The sequence below is a fragment of the Argiope bruennichi genome, chromosome 2, assembly GCF_947563725.1.
Source record: "Argiope bruennichi chromosome 2, qqArgBrue1.1, whole genome shotgun sequence".
NCBI classification, from domain to species: Eukaryota; Metazoa; Arthropoda; class Arachnida; order Araneae; family Araneidae; genus Argiope; species Argiope bruennichi.
In genome coordinates, this window is record NC_079152.1 from 26,331,138 (window position 1) to 26,347,744 (window position 16,607).

A 16,607-nucleotide genomic window follows, 5' to 3' on the forward strand; every position below is an offset into this window, starting at 1 on the left:
ATGATTTAAAGAATGACTTTATTTTAAAGAATGAAAATTTTGAAATTTTTCTCTCTCACAAATAAAAAAAACATATAAAAAAGGCACGTATTTAATTAGTTTTAACAAGACAAACTACAAAAAGCATTATTTTGAAAAATTCGAATCTTTCTCAGTAAAATTGGGTGTTTTTAACATCCTTATAAAGTTCATTAAATCTAGTTGTGAAATATTTGAAGTTGTTAGCAGTGAAAAATTAAATGAGACTTGTCAAACTCATGAAAGTAATCGGTGATTATGAAGCTAATGTTAAGTTACATGTAATCAATCATTTTAATTTTAGCGGCAACATACGTGTTGTCAAAGGTATTTTGAGAGATTTTTAGGTAGAGGAATCTCATCTTCTTTAAAAAGGCATAAAAATATGATAAACTATAGAAGGGGCAAACATAGAATTCACCACTTTAAGGTTAAGCACATATTCATATAGAAAAATTAAAATTTCAAAAATTATATGATATTAGCTTATTAAAAAATATATGATACTGGCTTATTATTAAAAATTATATGATATTAGCTTTCAATATCTCCAATATAAAAAATTATGTCCAATGAGAGATTTGCTTGGTTTTGATATGGCCATCAAATCATTTGAAGTGCTATATTGGCAATTATATATCATGGAGAAAGTTAGATGGTGTTTAAAAATCGGTTGTTTGAAATGATGCTCTGATTTTAAAGGAAAAAGTTTCAGACAATAAAGTAAATATGTGTATTAAAACAAATAAAATAATTCTTGAATTATAAATATTAAACCGAGAAGTATTTTTAGCTTAAACAACCATCTAATTAAGTATAGAAAAGATTATACGGGGAGAGGAAAATTTATATGAAAACGAGGCTTTATTTGTTATAGATACCAAATCAAATGTTTTTAAATATTCATATTTTATGATTAAATAATTGATCAATATTTCTTAATTGGAAAGCAGGTAGGAAAAAATGCATATTTTGAATACTATATCAAAATATAATAAAGTAGCAAAGCAGTTATCAATATGATTTTCAAGGCTCAATAATCAGTTATTTAAACTAATAAATTTATTTTAAGTATGAGAACGCTTTTAAAAATTTCACCTTGGTAGCAGCTCGAGTAATAGAGATTGAAATGTTCTATCTTTCAACCAAACAAAGCGCAAATAAATAAATACACCAAACTAGTAATTCGACGTTTACCCATTTATCATGTAGAAATACAATGTACATTCAGCTGTCATTCTTTTAAGAGCAAATAATGATTTCCTTAAACAGTACCTATTTGCAGATAACCTTAAGAATGATCTTCAGACAACAATTTATAAAGCAACTATAGCTAGGTAAAAGATTTATTAAGAAATATTCTCCAAATGATATATTATTTAAAATACCCTTATACTCAACTGCAATATGTTTCTTGAAGAATAAAGACGCATTATCCGAAGTAGCAATAAAATGGAATGGGATTTAAAATTCCACTGAATGTGGAAAGCAATATCCAGTTTGATAACACTTTCTAGAGAAACCGCAACTTAACATGAAATATGCGCCTGCCGAAGGAAATATATGTGAATGATGGGCTCTGAGAGTAAGAATTCGAAGACATTTAAGCTAGGGAATATAAAATGAACGCAAGCAAGGAGAATGGTCCCTTGACAATGGAAAAGGAAAACGAAAGGATACTATCCGGAAAATATTTGACTCTGCCATGTCTTGATGCTGTAGTTGATGCTTCACAAGTGCTGTAAACAATGAAATACGCTGGATAAAAAGCGATGGTTATTTCGCTTCCTACGAAGAATGTGGTAGAGGATAGGAAAATCCATACATATTTGAACAGCCTGATTTTAGGAGGCAGACAATTCTTTTTTTTTGACTGAATGTGTTACTTATCTTAAAACAGCATGTATTTTTCAATAGATAAATAGTTCAATATTGAATATAAGAAGGTGCTTATTCGTATTCTATCAGTTGAAGAATTTACATCATCTTTTACGGGCATTTATGAAACTCTGGAGTTATACTTTTAGCTAATTTTTAAGCACGTTAATATAAAAAAATTGATAGTTTATATTTGTTAACCTATGAAGTATAGAGTTGTTTTAATTCTTTTCTCTAAAATTACTGTTTCCTTTAGATGTTGATGATGTAATTGTACTTATATTTTATTATTATAAGTAGTTAATATTATTTCTAGTTTAAGCCCTTTATTCTTAAATGATGAAAAATTGCATTGACCCTTTAAAGGGCCGTTTTTTTATAGTCATATTATGTTAAAATACTTTTGGACTTGAAATTAGAATAAGAAAAAGGAATAATTTAGCTTATTAGATAAATTTAAATTGATTAATTAATTAATTTGGTTAATAAATAATTAAGTAACAAATCAAGACACACCATTTTGTCTGAGATAAAGAACTGAAGCATCTAAGATTCTGTTCTTTCTAAAAAGATTTGTCAGAACTTATGCCAACCTACATAGTTTCATACCAAAATTGATAAATTTGGTGGGAAGCATACTTCCCATGACCTTAGAAAGGGTTAAACAATTTTTTTTAAGTGCAAATAATTAATAAAAAGATTTTTTTTAAAAATATTTACATGTTCTTTGACTTTTTAAATAAATAATTATGTAATTAATTAATTTTTTTCATTATTATGCAGGTATTTTTATATGAAATCCATTTAAAGCATTTGATGATGTCGATAACTTAAAAGAAAAAGTTCCATCTGAGCAACGTGCCAAATAAGGGGTCATTGTATGTCTTAATTTAAATTTCATTATTATTAAGCTTTTGTTGAAGCTTATAATTTCTCCTTCATCGTACATTTAAGAAATTTTTCTATGTCACTCTATATTATTCTACATTTTCTATTTATTTTACATTTCATGGTATATAATTTTATGCATGTTATAGATATTTTTATGAATCTTTCTCATAGTTTTATACGAGACTTGTTTCCAATTTTTCCCATAGTTTTATACGAGACTAGTTTCCAATTTTCTCTATAGTTTTATACGAGACTAGTTTCCAATTTTCTCCATAATTTTATACGAGACTAGTTTCCAATTTTCTCCATAGTTTTATACGAGACTTGTTTCCTTTCGGGTAGACACATAAAATAATACTAATGCCATGCGTACAATCAAAAATAAAACATTCTATGGAACTGCTTTGCAGTGTACTTTACATTGATCAACATATTCCAGGTGATTATAAAAACACAATCAATGTATGATGCCATAACTATCATACTATTCACAAAAACAAAATAAAATCTTGGTTCAAGATATTTTGACGTATGTGTTCAGGAATCATATGAAAAACAGTAATGAAACCCTAACAGTTATTGTTATTGCGACAAAATTTCTAAATTTTTCAAATGGAAATGGATTACACATTTTGATAAAAATGTTGGTGTTACCATTTCAAAATTTTGCAGTTTTGTCAATGTAACCGTACCTGCCAGAGTTTAACTTTTTTTTGTTTATGATTCTTGAAAGCATATCTAAAAATACCTTGAACCAAAATTTTATACGTTCCTGTGAATAGTATGATAGTTACACTCTCATATATTGGGATAGTCTTTCTATAATCACCCGGTATGTATAAATTTATATTTAATATCATTAGGATTTTTTTACAGAAATGAAATTATACTCATCAGAATATATAGCTTCACAAAAACGAATATCGTAATCGGCTGATAATATTCATCAAAATAATCTCCAAGCTAGTTTTAATACCACGGTGTCTTCATTTACACATTGAATTTATACTTAGTTTAGTAGAAATTATATTTTACCCTTAATACTGGTTTGAATATATAACTCCAAATACATGTAATGCTCATATTTATATTTAAAGTGCCGTTTAATATAAAAACACATTAATTTTCAATTTGAATTAATGAATGAAATCTCAGTATATTCAAATGAAAGGAGAATTATTTGGTTCCGCACACAATTACTCGTGAATTTAACGTTATTTATAGACTCCTTTATATGCGTGGTCCTTAAATTTAGTTGAATATTAAGTACAGGATTCTCATTTGATACCAAAGCTTATTAAAAAAGAAAAGCTTATGCTCATATAAATAAAATATTATATAAAATGATTCAAAATTATGTTTATTTATTTACTTAAAAATGCTTTATTCAGCTTCAGTGCAAATAATGTGAACATTAAAAACCGGTTAAAGAATTATTATTTATGATCCAAATGCAATTATTTCTAGTCCATAACCTCATTGCAAAAACACATTTTGCATAATAAGAAAATACCACTAGTTACAATGAGAAAGCAATCATTTTCCAACAGACAATCACTGCTGTAGCTAATTTATTAGCACTTAAACAAACATATGCAGAGCTTACTTTTAGTTCAATCACTGATGATAAAAAACTCATTTAACATCAACCAAACCATTTGAACCAACAGAAAAAAAAAGTTAATTCAAAAGTTCACACAAGCATTTCATTCAGAGGCTTAATTTATTATGTCTGTGCGCTCACGAGCATCCCGACGGAGAATTATTCATTTACGATCTCAGCAGATTTTATGGTCTTCGAAGTTTGATTATCTTGACTCTATTTTTACAGATAATAAATTGTTGGATGCTTTAAAGTCTAAAAGCTTCCTACTGCCTCCCTTAACATGCTCCAGCACCTTCCTCCGGTGAGGAAGTGCGAGAGGCAACTGAAAAATACATTTTCAGCTTTTACTGCTGTAATTATGTGTACAGCGGAGGAACGATGACAATTTTTAAAAGCCAAAATGGAAAGAAAAGAAATTTTCTTATCATCACAAAAGCGAAATTATGATTCTACAACCATAATGCCTGGTGGTCATTTCTGTTTATGAGGAGACTTAACGAAGCTCATTTTGTGGACCAGTCTCCTTGGATAAAATATCCCGGGACAAAATACCGAAGCAGATAGATAACGAAGCAGAACCATCGTTCTCTAAGTCGCTGGTGTTTAATAACAAGCTTTTGAATGCGCGCAAGCACTTTTCGCTTCGTTTGTCTCTATGTTGTGTCCACGAGGTACGATTATCGAAGTCCCTTTCTGGTAATCGATAATCAGAATCAGCTCGTTACAAGTGTCTCTGATTCACTCGTAAAGGGCTTTCTTGCCGGCGCTGAGATTTATAGTTGCATCCCATGCTAATCAGAGCTCACTTGCGACACATGCTACTAATCTGTTGATGATGTCGTTAAAATGGTGTGCTTCAGTTATCTTATAATAATGATGGAGATTTCCCAATTAAAGTCGCTTGCTTCAAAAAATAATCATAAGAAATGGATATGAATGCTTTATGAAGATTAGAAGAACAAAATATACTCAATGTGACAATCTATTTTTGAAAAATCGGCATCTTTTAAATGAAATCTAAATGTTTTCATCTTAATGATGTTTAAATTGAGATAAATTTTAATTTTTATGTAAGACTGTACCAAATTTAGTAATGTGTTTAAGTATGAATTGATGATTTTTATGGTATGTTTTACAAAACAAATTATTTTATGTTATGCGAAATAATATAAAATACTTTTTTTTTATGATTTCAAAAGTTTACATTTATACCAAATTACAGTTAAAAATAAAATTATAAATATTTTCGAAATGTTTATCAAAAACTATCAATATGTATTCCAAACTACATTTGTAAGTTCTAATTAACCATTTTTCACCGAGCTTCATGCATTTAGTTTGCTATTGCGGATATAACTTTATACATGTTTGAAAATATAAGTCGCAAAACTATGCACAATTGTTGTTAGTTTGTTGACCAAGTTTCAAGTTTCGAAATAGTGTAGTTGTAAGATTTATAAACATTTTTTTTTTATTATTTTCTTATATTGTCTATTCAAATCAGTCCCCTTTTTTATAATCATTAATGGCTTTCAAAATATAAAATTTAGTATACTTTAAATATGTTTAAACATGACAAGCAAAAAATTAGTTTTTTTAACAATTTATATAATCCTACAAATATGTTTCCAACTCATAAAATAAAATTATTAGTATTTTTTTATAATATAATATCCAATGCTCACAATAATCAGTATTATTAAACTCGTAAACATTTCAAATAAACACAATTTGTAGATTATTAAAGTTTTCAGCTGTCATAATAAATTGAATATTTTTAAAAGATGGACAGTTTTTAGATAGATTTATGTATTGACGGTTAAACATGGTTGGCGATTTCAAACATTATTTTTGAAGTTAAGAATGCCATACTTTAAAATACGATAAACGTGAGCAATCTCTGGGGGTCTTTTATATAATCCAGAAAAGTTGATAAAAAAATCACGAATGTGAATAATTCTGAAGCTAGAATAGCATTTTTTTACAATACATTTACTTTTTTTACTTTTAAAATTTATTTACTTTAATTTCGCTTTAAGTTACGTTAATCATCCATTTTATGGATAATTTCGCACTTAACTTAATTGTGCATACTGTATACTTTCCGGTCATGTTTTGATTCTGTTTTTTTATCTGATGTGAAACTTGATAATACGAATATACAATCCGAAAATTCATTAAAATTTAAATATTTACATTAGGATATTTTGCAATAATTGGAGGAAATTTTTTTTTTAAATGAATATTGTGAAAAGCATTTATTTAGTACTAAACGTTCATATTGTAATATTCTTAAGTGCAAACAAAGATAGAAGTTCTTAATTAATATATACCATGTTCTCAATGTATTCTTCTTAATTAGCGTGTCTTCTTAATTCGTTCCTTTGAAATGAGAGGAAATTCAATCCCTTCATAACAAGTGATAAGATGAGAGTAAGATGCAAATGTGTCAAGAAAAATATTTAGCATTCATATTTACATCATGAACTTACTCATATAATTTAACCCTAATTTAAAATGCATTACTAAGTGATTCGACTATGACGTATACAAAATTTTATTACATTACCATATTACTAAATTCCAAAAATATTGAAACGGTATATTTTCTTCTTAAACCATTTTTTTAAAAAAAATCAAAATTCTGGTTTATCTAGAAATGAGGGAAAATTCAACCATAGTACTCTATATTTACAAATATGAAATAAATCTAGTTAATAAATATGGTGAAAATCAATCATTTTCTTTTTTAACCATCCAATATTGAATGATATATTTAGTCCAAGGTTAGATCACTAATTTTTATGATTTTCTGAATGATAAATATTATAATACAAAATGTTATATTCACTCATGTAATAATACATATAATGCACAGTTAAGGCATTAAGGATTTTCCACTGTTTGTTACCTTAATAAACTCCGAAAGTATTTTTCATATGACCTCGTAGATGACGACATACTTAAATATTAGATCATTTCTTATATGGTCAAGCAAGAACAAACCTAAAAATCACGATGATTTTCCATTAATCACATACGATATTTAATATTGCTTGCATTTTATTAATTATGTCTTTGTAATTAATTTATTATAGTTTCTTGTCCTTATGGATGGATTTAAAGACCAGAGAAGTGTGGATTATCTAAGTTTTGACTTCAATATCATTTGCCAAGGCAAGGAAATAAAACTCTCGCTCCTATCCTTTCCATGACTGAAAGCTTTATTTTTTTTCTATGTTTCCTTCGATTTTTGCTTGCATATATAATGTTTAATTCTGTTCATAATAAATATCAAGAACATTATTTAAATATGATGAATTAAATTCTTTAAATATATTATTTAAAAAATGGTGTGACTAAAATTATAATTTTTTATGAAATTCTCTACATCATTTAAATGTCTACAGCACCATTAAGTTTCTACGTATCTTATCTTCAAATGAATTACAAAGGGGATAAAACATTAATCCTCTAAGCATTGTTCTCTGTACTAATACCCCTTTATGATCTTGTTTTTAAAAACACATTTTTGGCGTTTGCTTCGACGTTATCTAACAGTCAATAGTTCTCTATCAGAAATTCCAAGAAGAAATTTTTCCAATAATGATTCAGAAATTTATTTTTATTGAGATGATAATATTTTAGAAGGTAATATACTCTCTGAAACATTAATTATAGTAATTAGAGCTCAAAAACTCTTTCATTAATTTGAAAGAAAATGTAAATCAATTATTGATAAATATCTTTAATTCAATAACTAAAACGAGGGGGAAAAAAAGAACAGTCGTATTTTTAATTGTTATTTTTATTTCTCTTCTTTTTATCTACTCTTGAAATAAATAATGAAATAAGTCTTTCCAGAGTGATACGTGTTTTCTGTTACAATGGAAAGCCATTCAAGACTACTCGAGATCTTAATTAACGAAGTAAATGATCTGATCCGAAAATAAATGATCCGATTAATTAATTTTAATTAATACTTTAATGAGGATTAGAAAGGAACAAACTGTCCCTACGTAAATATGTATTATTTTCTTTGAAAATAATGTAACTTAAAAAAATTGAAGTAAAATCAAAATTTTTAAAAAGAGATTTTGAGTACGAAATAATTTGGTTCTGTAACTAAGATTTAATTAGGGTTAAATAATTTCTAATAGAAAGTAACAGCTTCAGCTTTTCTACGCAAATAAATAATCATTCAAATACATTGGTGGAATTCTACTAAATTCTACCTTCTTTTAAAGGTGTTATGCTATTTATTATGAAACTATATTTGAATTATGATAGTAAATTTCATTGTGAAATGTCAAAATCATTTTTATATTGTATTCTATCATTTGATGGAATTTATAAGATTATATTATATATTTTTTTCTATAATTTTTTTACATAACTTATATTTAATTATCATTGATGTCTTCGAAATATCCATACAATTCAAAAACTAATAATGCCGCAGGAAAAAATAGTCATTCTTAAATATATATATGCATAGTTCTTTTTTGTAATTAAACTTCTATTTTATTAAAACTTTTCTAAACAATGGCGAGCAATGTGAAAATATTCATGCTAAAAAATAGGAGTCAAAAATCGATATGTCTAGTATGTTTATATTTTAGAGATTATGATTCTTATCACGACTATGAAGATCGTACAGTGCAGGATCTGAAAATGCACTTAGATTAAATCTTTAATTTTAATTACAACTGACAAAGCTTGAATGGTAAATAAGGTAATGAATAAAAATTTTGAAAATAGAGAAAGAAAAAAAAAGAATTAAAAAATGAAAGAAAAAAAATTAATGAATGAAAAAAATGTATATATATATATATATATATATATATATATATATATATATATATATATATAAATCGAATCGTTCTCAATAATATTGTGTAATTTTAGCTTTCTTATAAGGTTCGTTTAAACCTGGGTGCGAAATATTTAAAATTGTTAGAAGTTAAAAATTAAATGAGGCAGTAAAACTCATTAAAAGTAATCGATAATTATTTAGCTGATGATAAGACTCATGTAATCAATCATTTTTATTTTAAGGTCATCATATATTTTGTGAAATGTATTTTTCGATATTTTTAGGCAGAGGAATCTCAACTTGTATAAAAAGGCAAAAAAATGTGCTAAAATGTACAAGAGACACGCATACAGCTCACCGATTTAAAGATAAATATATATTGATAGTTTACCGTTTGATTAATATTTTAAGATTTCAGAAATTATAATATTTCTTAAAAATCACCAATACAAAATATTATGCCTTAAAATGATTTAAGGCAAAATATTATGCATTTAAATGATCCTAAACGCGAAAAATTGATGCATCTAAATCCTCTAGAGTAGAAGCATTATATAATTTGCAGTAACATTTACAAATCTTGAAAATAAGCCCTGAAAATATATATATATATATATATATATATATATATATATATTATATAATTGTAATAAAATTCAAATTAATAGGAAAAAAAGTATCAAAATTAAACCAAATAAAATAGTTGCGAGTTTAGTTTCGATTCCGAAATAACTTAGTTCCGAATAATTTCAATTTTAGATTGTTTCAATAATAGGTTTTAGTTACATAATGCTAGTTCTGTTTTTAGTTTTTAGTTTGATTCAAAAATAATTTTTTAGTTGCGATTCCGAAGTAATTTTAATGTTAGATTGTTTCAATGATAGGTTTTAATTATATAATGCTTATATTTTGATTACTTATATTATATATATATATATATATATATATATCAAAATAATTGAATCCTCAACACTCATCTTGAATTTATCAATTCATAGCAATGGCGAAATTTGTGACATTTTGTATGTCACAAATTTCGCCAAAATGTTTTATATATGTGGCATAAGTCAGTATGATGAAAATAGATATACACAAAATTATACTTTTCATAGCATTCAAATTCTGAACAAAGAAGCATTTTATTCTTTACAAGAAAAATTGGAAATAAAAGTAAAAATGACATCTTATGGATATGAAGTAAAATATCTAAATCTCTTGTAAAAGATTTGGCAAAACATATTATTATAAATCAAGCTCCAATTTTAGTAAAACACGACATTCGAAATTTTTCTTCACTGTCTTAAGAACTCTCCTTCATCTGTATGTGGATGTTTCAAAGATGTCTCTCATTTTAGGACGGTCATTTTAATCTATTGTAGGTTTCATTATTTGATACTAATGCTGAACAAAAAATCAAAATTACTTAAACAAATTTTTAAGGTTTTAAAATACGAATTTAAAAAAAAATGGGGTTAATTTATATTTTACTTATTTAAATACAGATAGATACATGAATTTATATTTAAAGTTTTGCAATAATCAAATTCTCTCAGTGTTCACAATTGAAACAAACTCAGAGTTAATCAAAAGCGCATGGAGATAAATAAATAATAAATATCTAAATGTATCATTTGAAAATGAAAAAAATAGTAAGATATCGTTTTCTAATTTCATGAATTTTATAAATTCAAAAATGCATGCGTAAATACGTAATGCAAAATTTTAAAGAATGATGTTGCGAAAAATATTTTAGAATAAAAATATTAAATATTACTTACTTTTCCTCTGAAGCTTTGTCTTCATTTTTACCTAAAAATATTAATAAAATCCATAAATTATACGAAACAAAATAACTTGTATGAAAATTATTAAACTTTATGTGTGTATATATATATATATAATGCAAGATTTTTATAGAAATAAAAATTAAGTGAAAGAAAAGTTAAAATTTGAATTTGAAACAAAATTTAAACCATGTAGTGCATCAAAATGATATATTTAAAATGCTACTTTACAATTCATGTAAGAGTTGATAATTCAAAATTTTTATTTTTATTAATTTAGGATTAAATTCACAAGATAGCTTAAATTATCTTAAGATTTTCTGCATAAAAAATTTATATTTTATTTTACTGTAAAAAATATTTTTATTAATAAAAAAAAGTAATTTGGGCACAATATAAAAATACTGTCCACCATGCAAGAATTTCTTAAAATTTCCATTATTTTCTTCTACGAGCTAAAGGTTATTCAATATATAAATTTTCGAAAATTATAATTCGTATAATAAAGCTTAAAATAATATTAAGTTGCCCTTATTTTAGTAGGTCCAAATTTCTATATACCAATAATTTATCTAAAATCTATAGTTTATAATTGGACCGCGCATTGTATTTTGTTCCATATAATACACTATTATCAGTCACAACATAAAGAAAAATATGTAACTGTTTTTGAATAGTTATATATAATGAATGTAGAAATTGAATGGAATTTAGGAAATGAAATTTATGAAAATTTATGAATGATTATTTATGAACCTTCTTCTTAATTTTCTAATGAAAATTTATGAAAACAAGTATTTCATAAATTTTCATTAGAAGATCAATAAATGTAGCAGAATATTCTTAAAACTTCCCATCATCACAAAGATATAATTGTCATTCTTGTTTTCATAAGTCCAATCGCCAGAAAAGATTAAATTCGTCACATAGTGATTGAATCGTCATTCTTGTTTTATAGAGAGGATGAAGTGTTAATTTTGCATAATCACTTTTTATAAGCATTAATTGCACGGCATACAAATTTTATGTATTGTTTATGATGGAGGCGCTTAAAAAAATCAATATCACATAATCAAGATTCTATAATGCTATTTTATTGTAATCACTATCCAAAAAATAATTAAAGGTCGATGAATTAAAAGAATTAATTCAAGAAATCTGAAATTTCCCTATGTCATCTTTATTTTCATAAGATATGTATATGTTTTACTCATAATCGAAATGTTATACACATTGTATTAACCTACCTATACAGGCATTATAATATGTATGTTGTAAAATTAATTAATACGTTATTAGTATTAATTATTAATTACGTAGTATTAATTAGTACGAATGGAAAGTCTAGTTTGGAGATCTAGTTTATGCGATAAAATTGATTGTAAAAGTCTTATGTTCAATTTAACTAACATATTTATTTATAGAATTACTGGATTCTTAAAGAAAATTGCATGGGCTGGGATTACTAACTCAAAGAATGGCAACAAAAAAAATGAACCATTTTTAATAAAGATTTTTCTGTGCGAATTTCCATTGTGTTTCTATAAAATAGTGCTTTTTCGCAAAATGAGGAATTAGAATTTTGACAATTTGTTGATACAAATTCCTCTGAAAAAAAAAAATAAAAAGAATCTGAATTTCTCAAAATAGAGGTATGATTATTTACGAACAAAAATACTTTGAAATTTTTCATAGCTTTTTCTTTAAGATGGGCGTTAATTATTTTTTTCAAGATTTCTCACACGAATTTTAGGCATGTCCATTTTAACGTTAACTCCAAATAGGTATCAATAAATATTTATCTACTATCATTTATTTTCACTATTTATCTATCTTTTAAGGGTTATTTATCTACAAATCTCATAAATAAGTCTAAATATTTTTGTAATGAATTTAATCGCAATACATGCTGCAAGCTCAAAAATATCGCTGATTTTTATGGCAAAAATTCGATATTATTTTTATGTTGTTTGATGCAAAAGGGTTTAAAATTGGGAAAATAGGTAAGAAATTTCACATTACTGTTCCTAATGTAGGATTTCTAAACATTGAAGTTAAATATTATGTCAATGATAAATAATATATTTTAATTCTATAAATATATAAAATCCTAAGCTTAAATTTTCTGAAATTCTATGTCTTTTTGTTTACTTCAGATAATAAGTGAAATACAAACTAAAAAAAAAAAAAAAATACAAGTAAAAAAAAAAAATAAGATGCAAATTATGAATCACATAATAATATTCTAGACTAGTTGTGAACCAATCATTTATTGGCGATATTTTGCTCTTTTTAAAGCTCATGCTAATAAAATATTTATAGCTTTTGTATGACTTTAAATGCAAAGGGTGTTGATATATATATATTTTCTTTTTTGCAAATAAATATATATAAAAAATTACTGATTGTTTGATTAAGTTTCATTTTATAAATAGTTATTTAAATCAATTACAAAAAATAGGAGAGAAAATTATACAAATGAAATTATAATATTTCAATAGTACTTTTCACTGGGGATTTGGTCATGTCATTTTAAATTCATGTTGTATATACGACAGTACGGAAAATATTACGATGCTTATGCTTTTTAACAAATTAAAATTCATTTTTTTTATTTTATGACTTCATTAAAGGAATTAAAAAACTATATTAACTTGTTGACTATTAAACGTATTTAAATATAAAAGTATAATATCATATTGATATTGAGATCTAAAATAATAAGAGAATATTTGATAAAATATGAACAACGGAAAAATCTTTAAGAAAATTATTCTATTTCGTACTCTTGCACGTCCTTATATACAATTGCAATATAATGGACTAATTAATGTAATAATAAGACCAAAGAATCTATAATAGAGCAAAATTGTAAGGAATTCCGAACAATTGGTAAAGCAAAGCAATTCTTACATATATTTAACCTATGAAGGGAATTTCGAATTATTAGCGGAAAAGATAAACAAATTTGATTTAACTATTCATACCATTACCAGAAACTAGATACTATTCAAGTAACAAACGGAATAGTTTTTAGATCTCTTCCCTTGACAGAGAATGGTCTCTGAATTAACTAGAACAGGACTGAAATATTAAGGGAATGAAATTCATCATTTTCAAAAATTCTTTCATCTAATATCTTTATCTCCTTTGCCCAAATCCATGTAGAATTATTAGGAGATCGAACAGAAGGGGCGTTATAACAACGAATTCTTGAGCACCCGGAACGAGACACTTTTTTCAGGCTCTAAAACTATGTCCCATTCAGGGAATCTTGCCTGTTTTGGCACATTATCTCCTTCTTGGAAGGGAAGGCCTTCGTCCCAGAACCATTGCGGAAGCGCCCGTGTCATCCATCTGTAGAGGCATCCAAATGGACGGACAGGGTATGATGCCACATCATACACCTCCAGCGCATAAATAATAGAACAAATCGCCATCGTCTGTATCTGGGGCGGGGCGCAACAACAGAGATTAGCAGGAGTGGGTGATTTGCTGCGCCATTTGGCGTCCCAACAGTCCCTCGGAGGACGTAATCCACTACTATTCTCACTGCGCGCTACATTAGGTACTAAGTGAGGCGGCACTTTTTGGCAGCGAAGGGCGATTTCCTGCAGAAAATAGGGTGTTACGACTGCAGGGATTGAATGGGTGCTGATTTAATATTAAGCGAGAAGATGCGTAACCCTCAGTTGGCAAGCTTTTAAAAGTTTCACTTACTTTAACTAGTAGCGAAGAAGAATTATCAATTTTGTGTCTTGTTAGATTGCTGCTGAGAGAGCAATTGGACAAAGTTTTTCACTAGGGAGTATTTAACAATTTATGGATATGGCGTTTTCTATTGACTAAGTATCTATAATGTTCAGCTAAGTAAGTATAATTAATTGAAAAGTGAATTATTTGCATTAAGTTGCGGCATATAATACCAATAATAAATAATTAATTTTCAGAAAATATATCTTTAGCATATCTATATTATTAAAGATATGATAATATTAAATTTTCTATATGGGTATTTGATTATAATTATGAAATTTCAAATGAATGCATGCAGTTAAGAATGCCCGGCGTAATGCATAACTTGGTTCAAAATTATTTAACTTTAAAAACCGTGCATTTAGTGAAAAAAAAAAAAAAAGGAAACTCAAACTTACTAAATTAATCAGCGTAAATTGAAATCCAAAGAATGGAATGTTTAAATTAAAGCTGAAACATCATACATTATTTTTAAAACAGTGATTTATTTTTCTGGCGAAAAGAATTTTATTTTCCATTTCAGCAAAATAAAATTCGGCAGTAAAATCAAAAAACTTTTATGGCATTTGTTTTCATACCTTTATACTATAAATATATTTCAAAAATGAGTTTTCGAAATTCGAATATTTCTCTAATATTCAAAACATTTTTTTAATGTATCCAGTAAAAAAGTTAAAAACTCTTTTAATAAAAACATCATAGAAGATTTGGATAAGTATTTTCGGATGGTTTTCTGGTATGGCGATTTAAGTTATTTTGGCACAGAAAGTAATCTAACATTTTAAAAAAAAGCTATGAATTCCAGTTACAGTGAGCTATTATTACCATATTTTGATATATAATTTGAAAACAAGATATCCTTTCAATTTGTAATAATTTGAAAATAAAATGTCCTCTTAGAGAATAGAGAATCCAAAGAGTTTCTCTATTTCATATTTATCATTTATTAATTCAGGTGAATTTGATACTGTTTGATTGAATACACTTTATGCTATTAAGATTATAAACTAATTACATATTAGAAATTCGACCATAAATATGGATTGCATGTAAAAATTTTCGAAACAAATATTCACATTTTTTTTTTTAATTTTTATATTAGGAGAAGAATCAAAATAAATTGATAAATGAGATATTCAACGTTATACCGATAACAAATAATAGACTTCATACAACAATTTTCATTAACTAAGGTTAATTCATTGGTTTAAGATGATTTAAATCTGTATAGGAAGAATTTGAATAGTACAATAATAAATATTCAAATGTGGAAAATTTGAATTTCCAAACTCATGAAATATTCCTCTTATATGTATTAAAAAATTAGGGACTAAGTCTTTTGCGAATGGATTCAATTTTTAAACCAACTGAATAAATGAAATAATTTATTCAGTTTCTTATTTTTTAAATTACTAATAGAAATAATTTGATTATGTAATTACTTTATGGTACGAATTTCATAGAATTAATATTGATACTGAAAAACTCAACGATACAGAAGAAATGGATTACGATTAACAAATGTTTCTCATCAATTTCTCTTTAATAAGTTTAGAAACAGCGTAGTTCTTTTAGAACAGATTAGCACTGCGGAAGGTTTGGCTTCTAAATAATGCGTGGAAGAAATCTTAAAATCCCTTTTTGAAATCGAGATTCCTACAAATTACTATTTTGAATATTGCTCAATTCTCTGTTTCCTTATTTTCTTTTATTATAAAGAAAGAAAACAATACACATAATTTGCTAGAAAATGGTAAAAGAGCATCTACAGAATTATTTAAGAGCAGATATTTTTATTTTCTTATTTCACAAGAAAAGAAGTTAAACACAAATGGTTCAGTGAACATAAAAAAAGACA

The 16,607-nt window shown here is 26.2% G+C and overlaps 1 protein-coding gene across 1 annotated transcript in view; it reads right to left on the reverse strand.

Moving 5' to 3' along the window:
* Positions 1 to 16,607, reverse strand: part of LOC129989399 (nephrin-like) — a 590,283-nt gene that overhangs the window by 21,380 nt on the left and 552,296 nt on the right. The window contains exon 12 of the mRNA XM_056097917.1: positions 10,988 to 11,018. Coding sequence (XP_055953892.1) covers positions 10,988 to 11,018 — 31 coding nt within the window. The remainder of the gene's footprint in view (positions 1 to 10,987; positions 11,019 to 16,607) is intronic.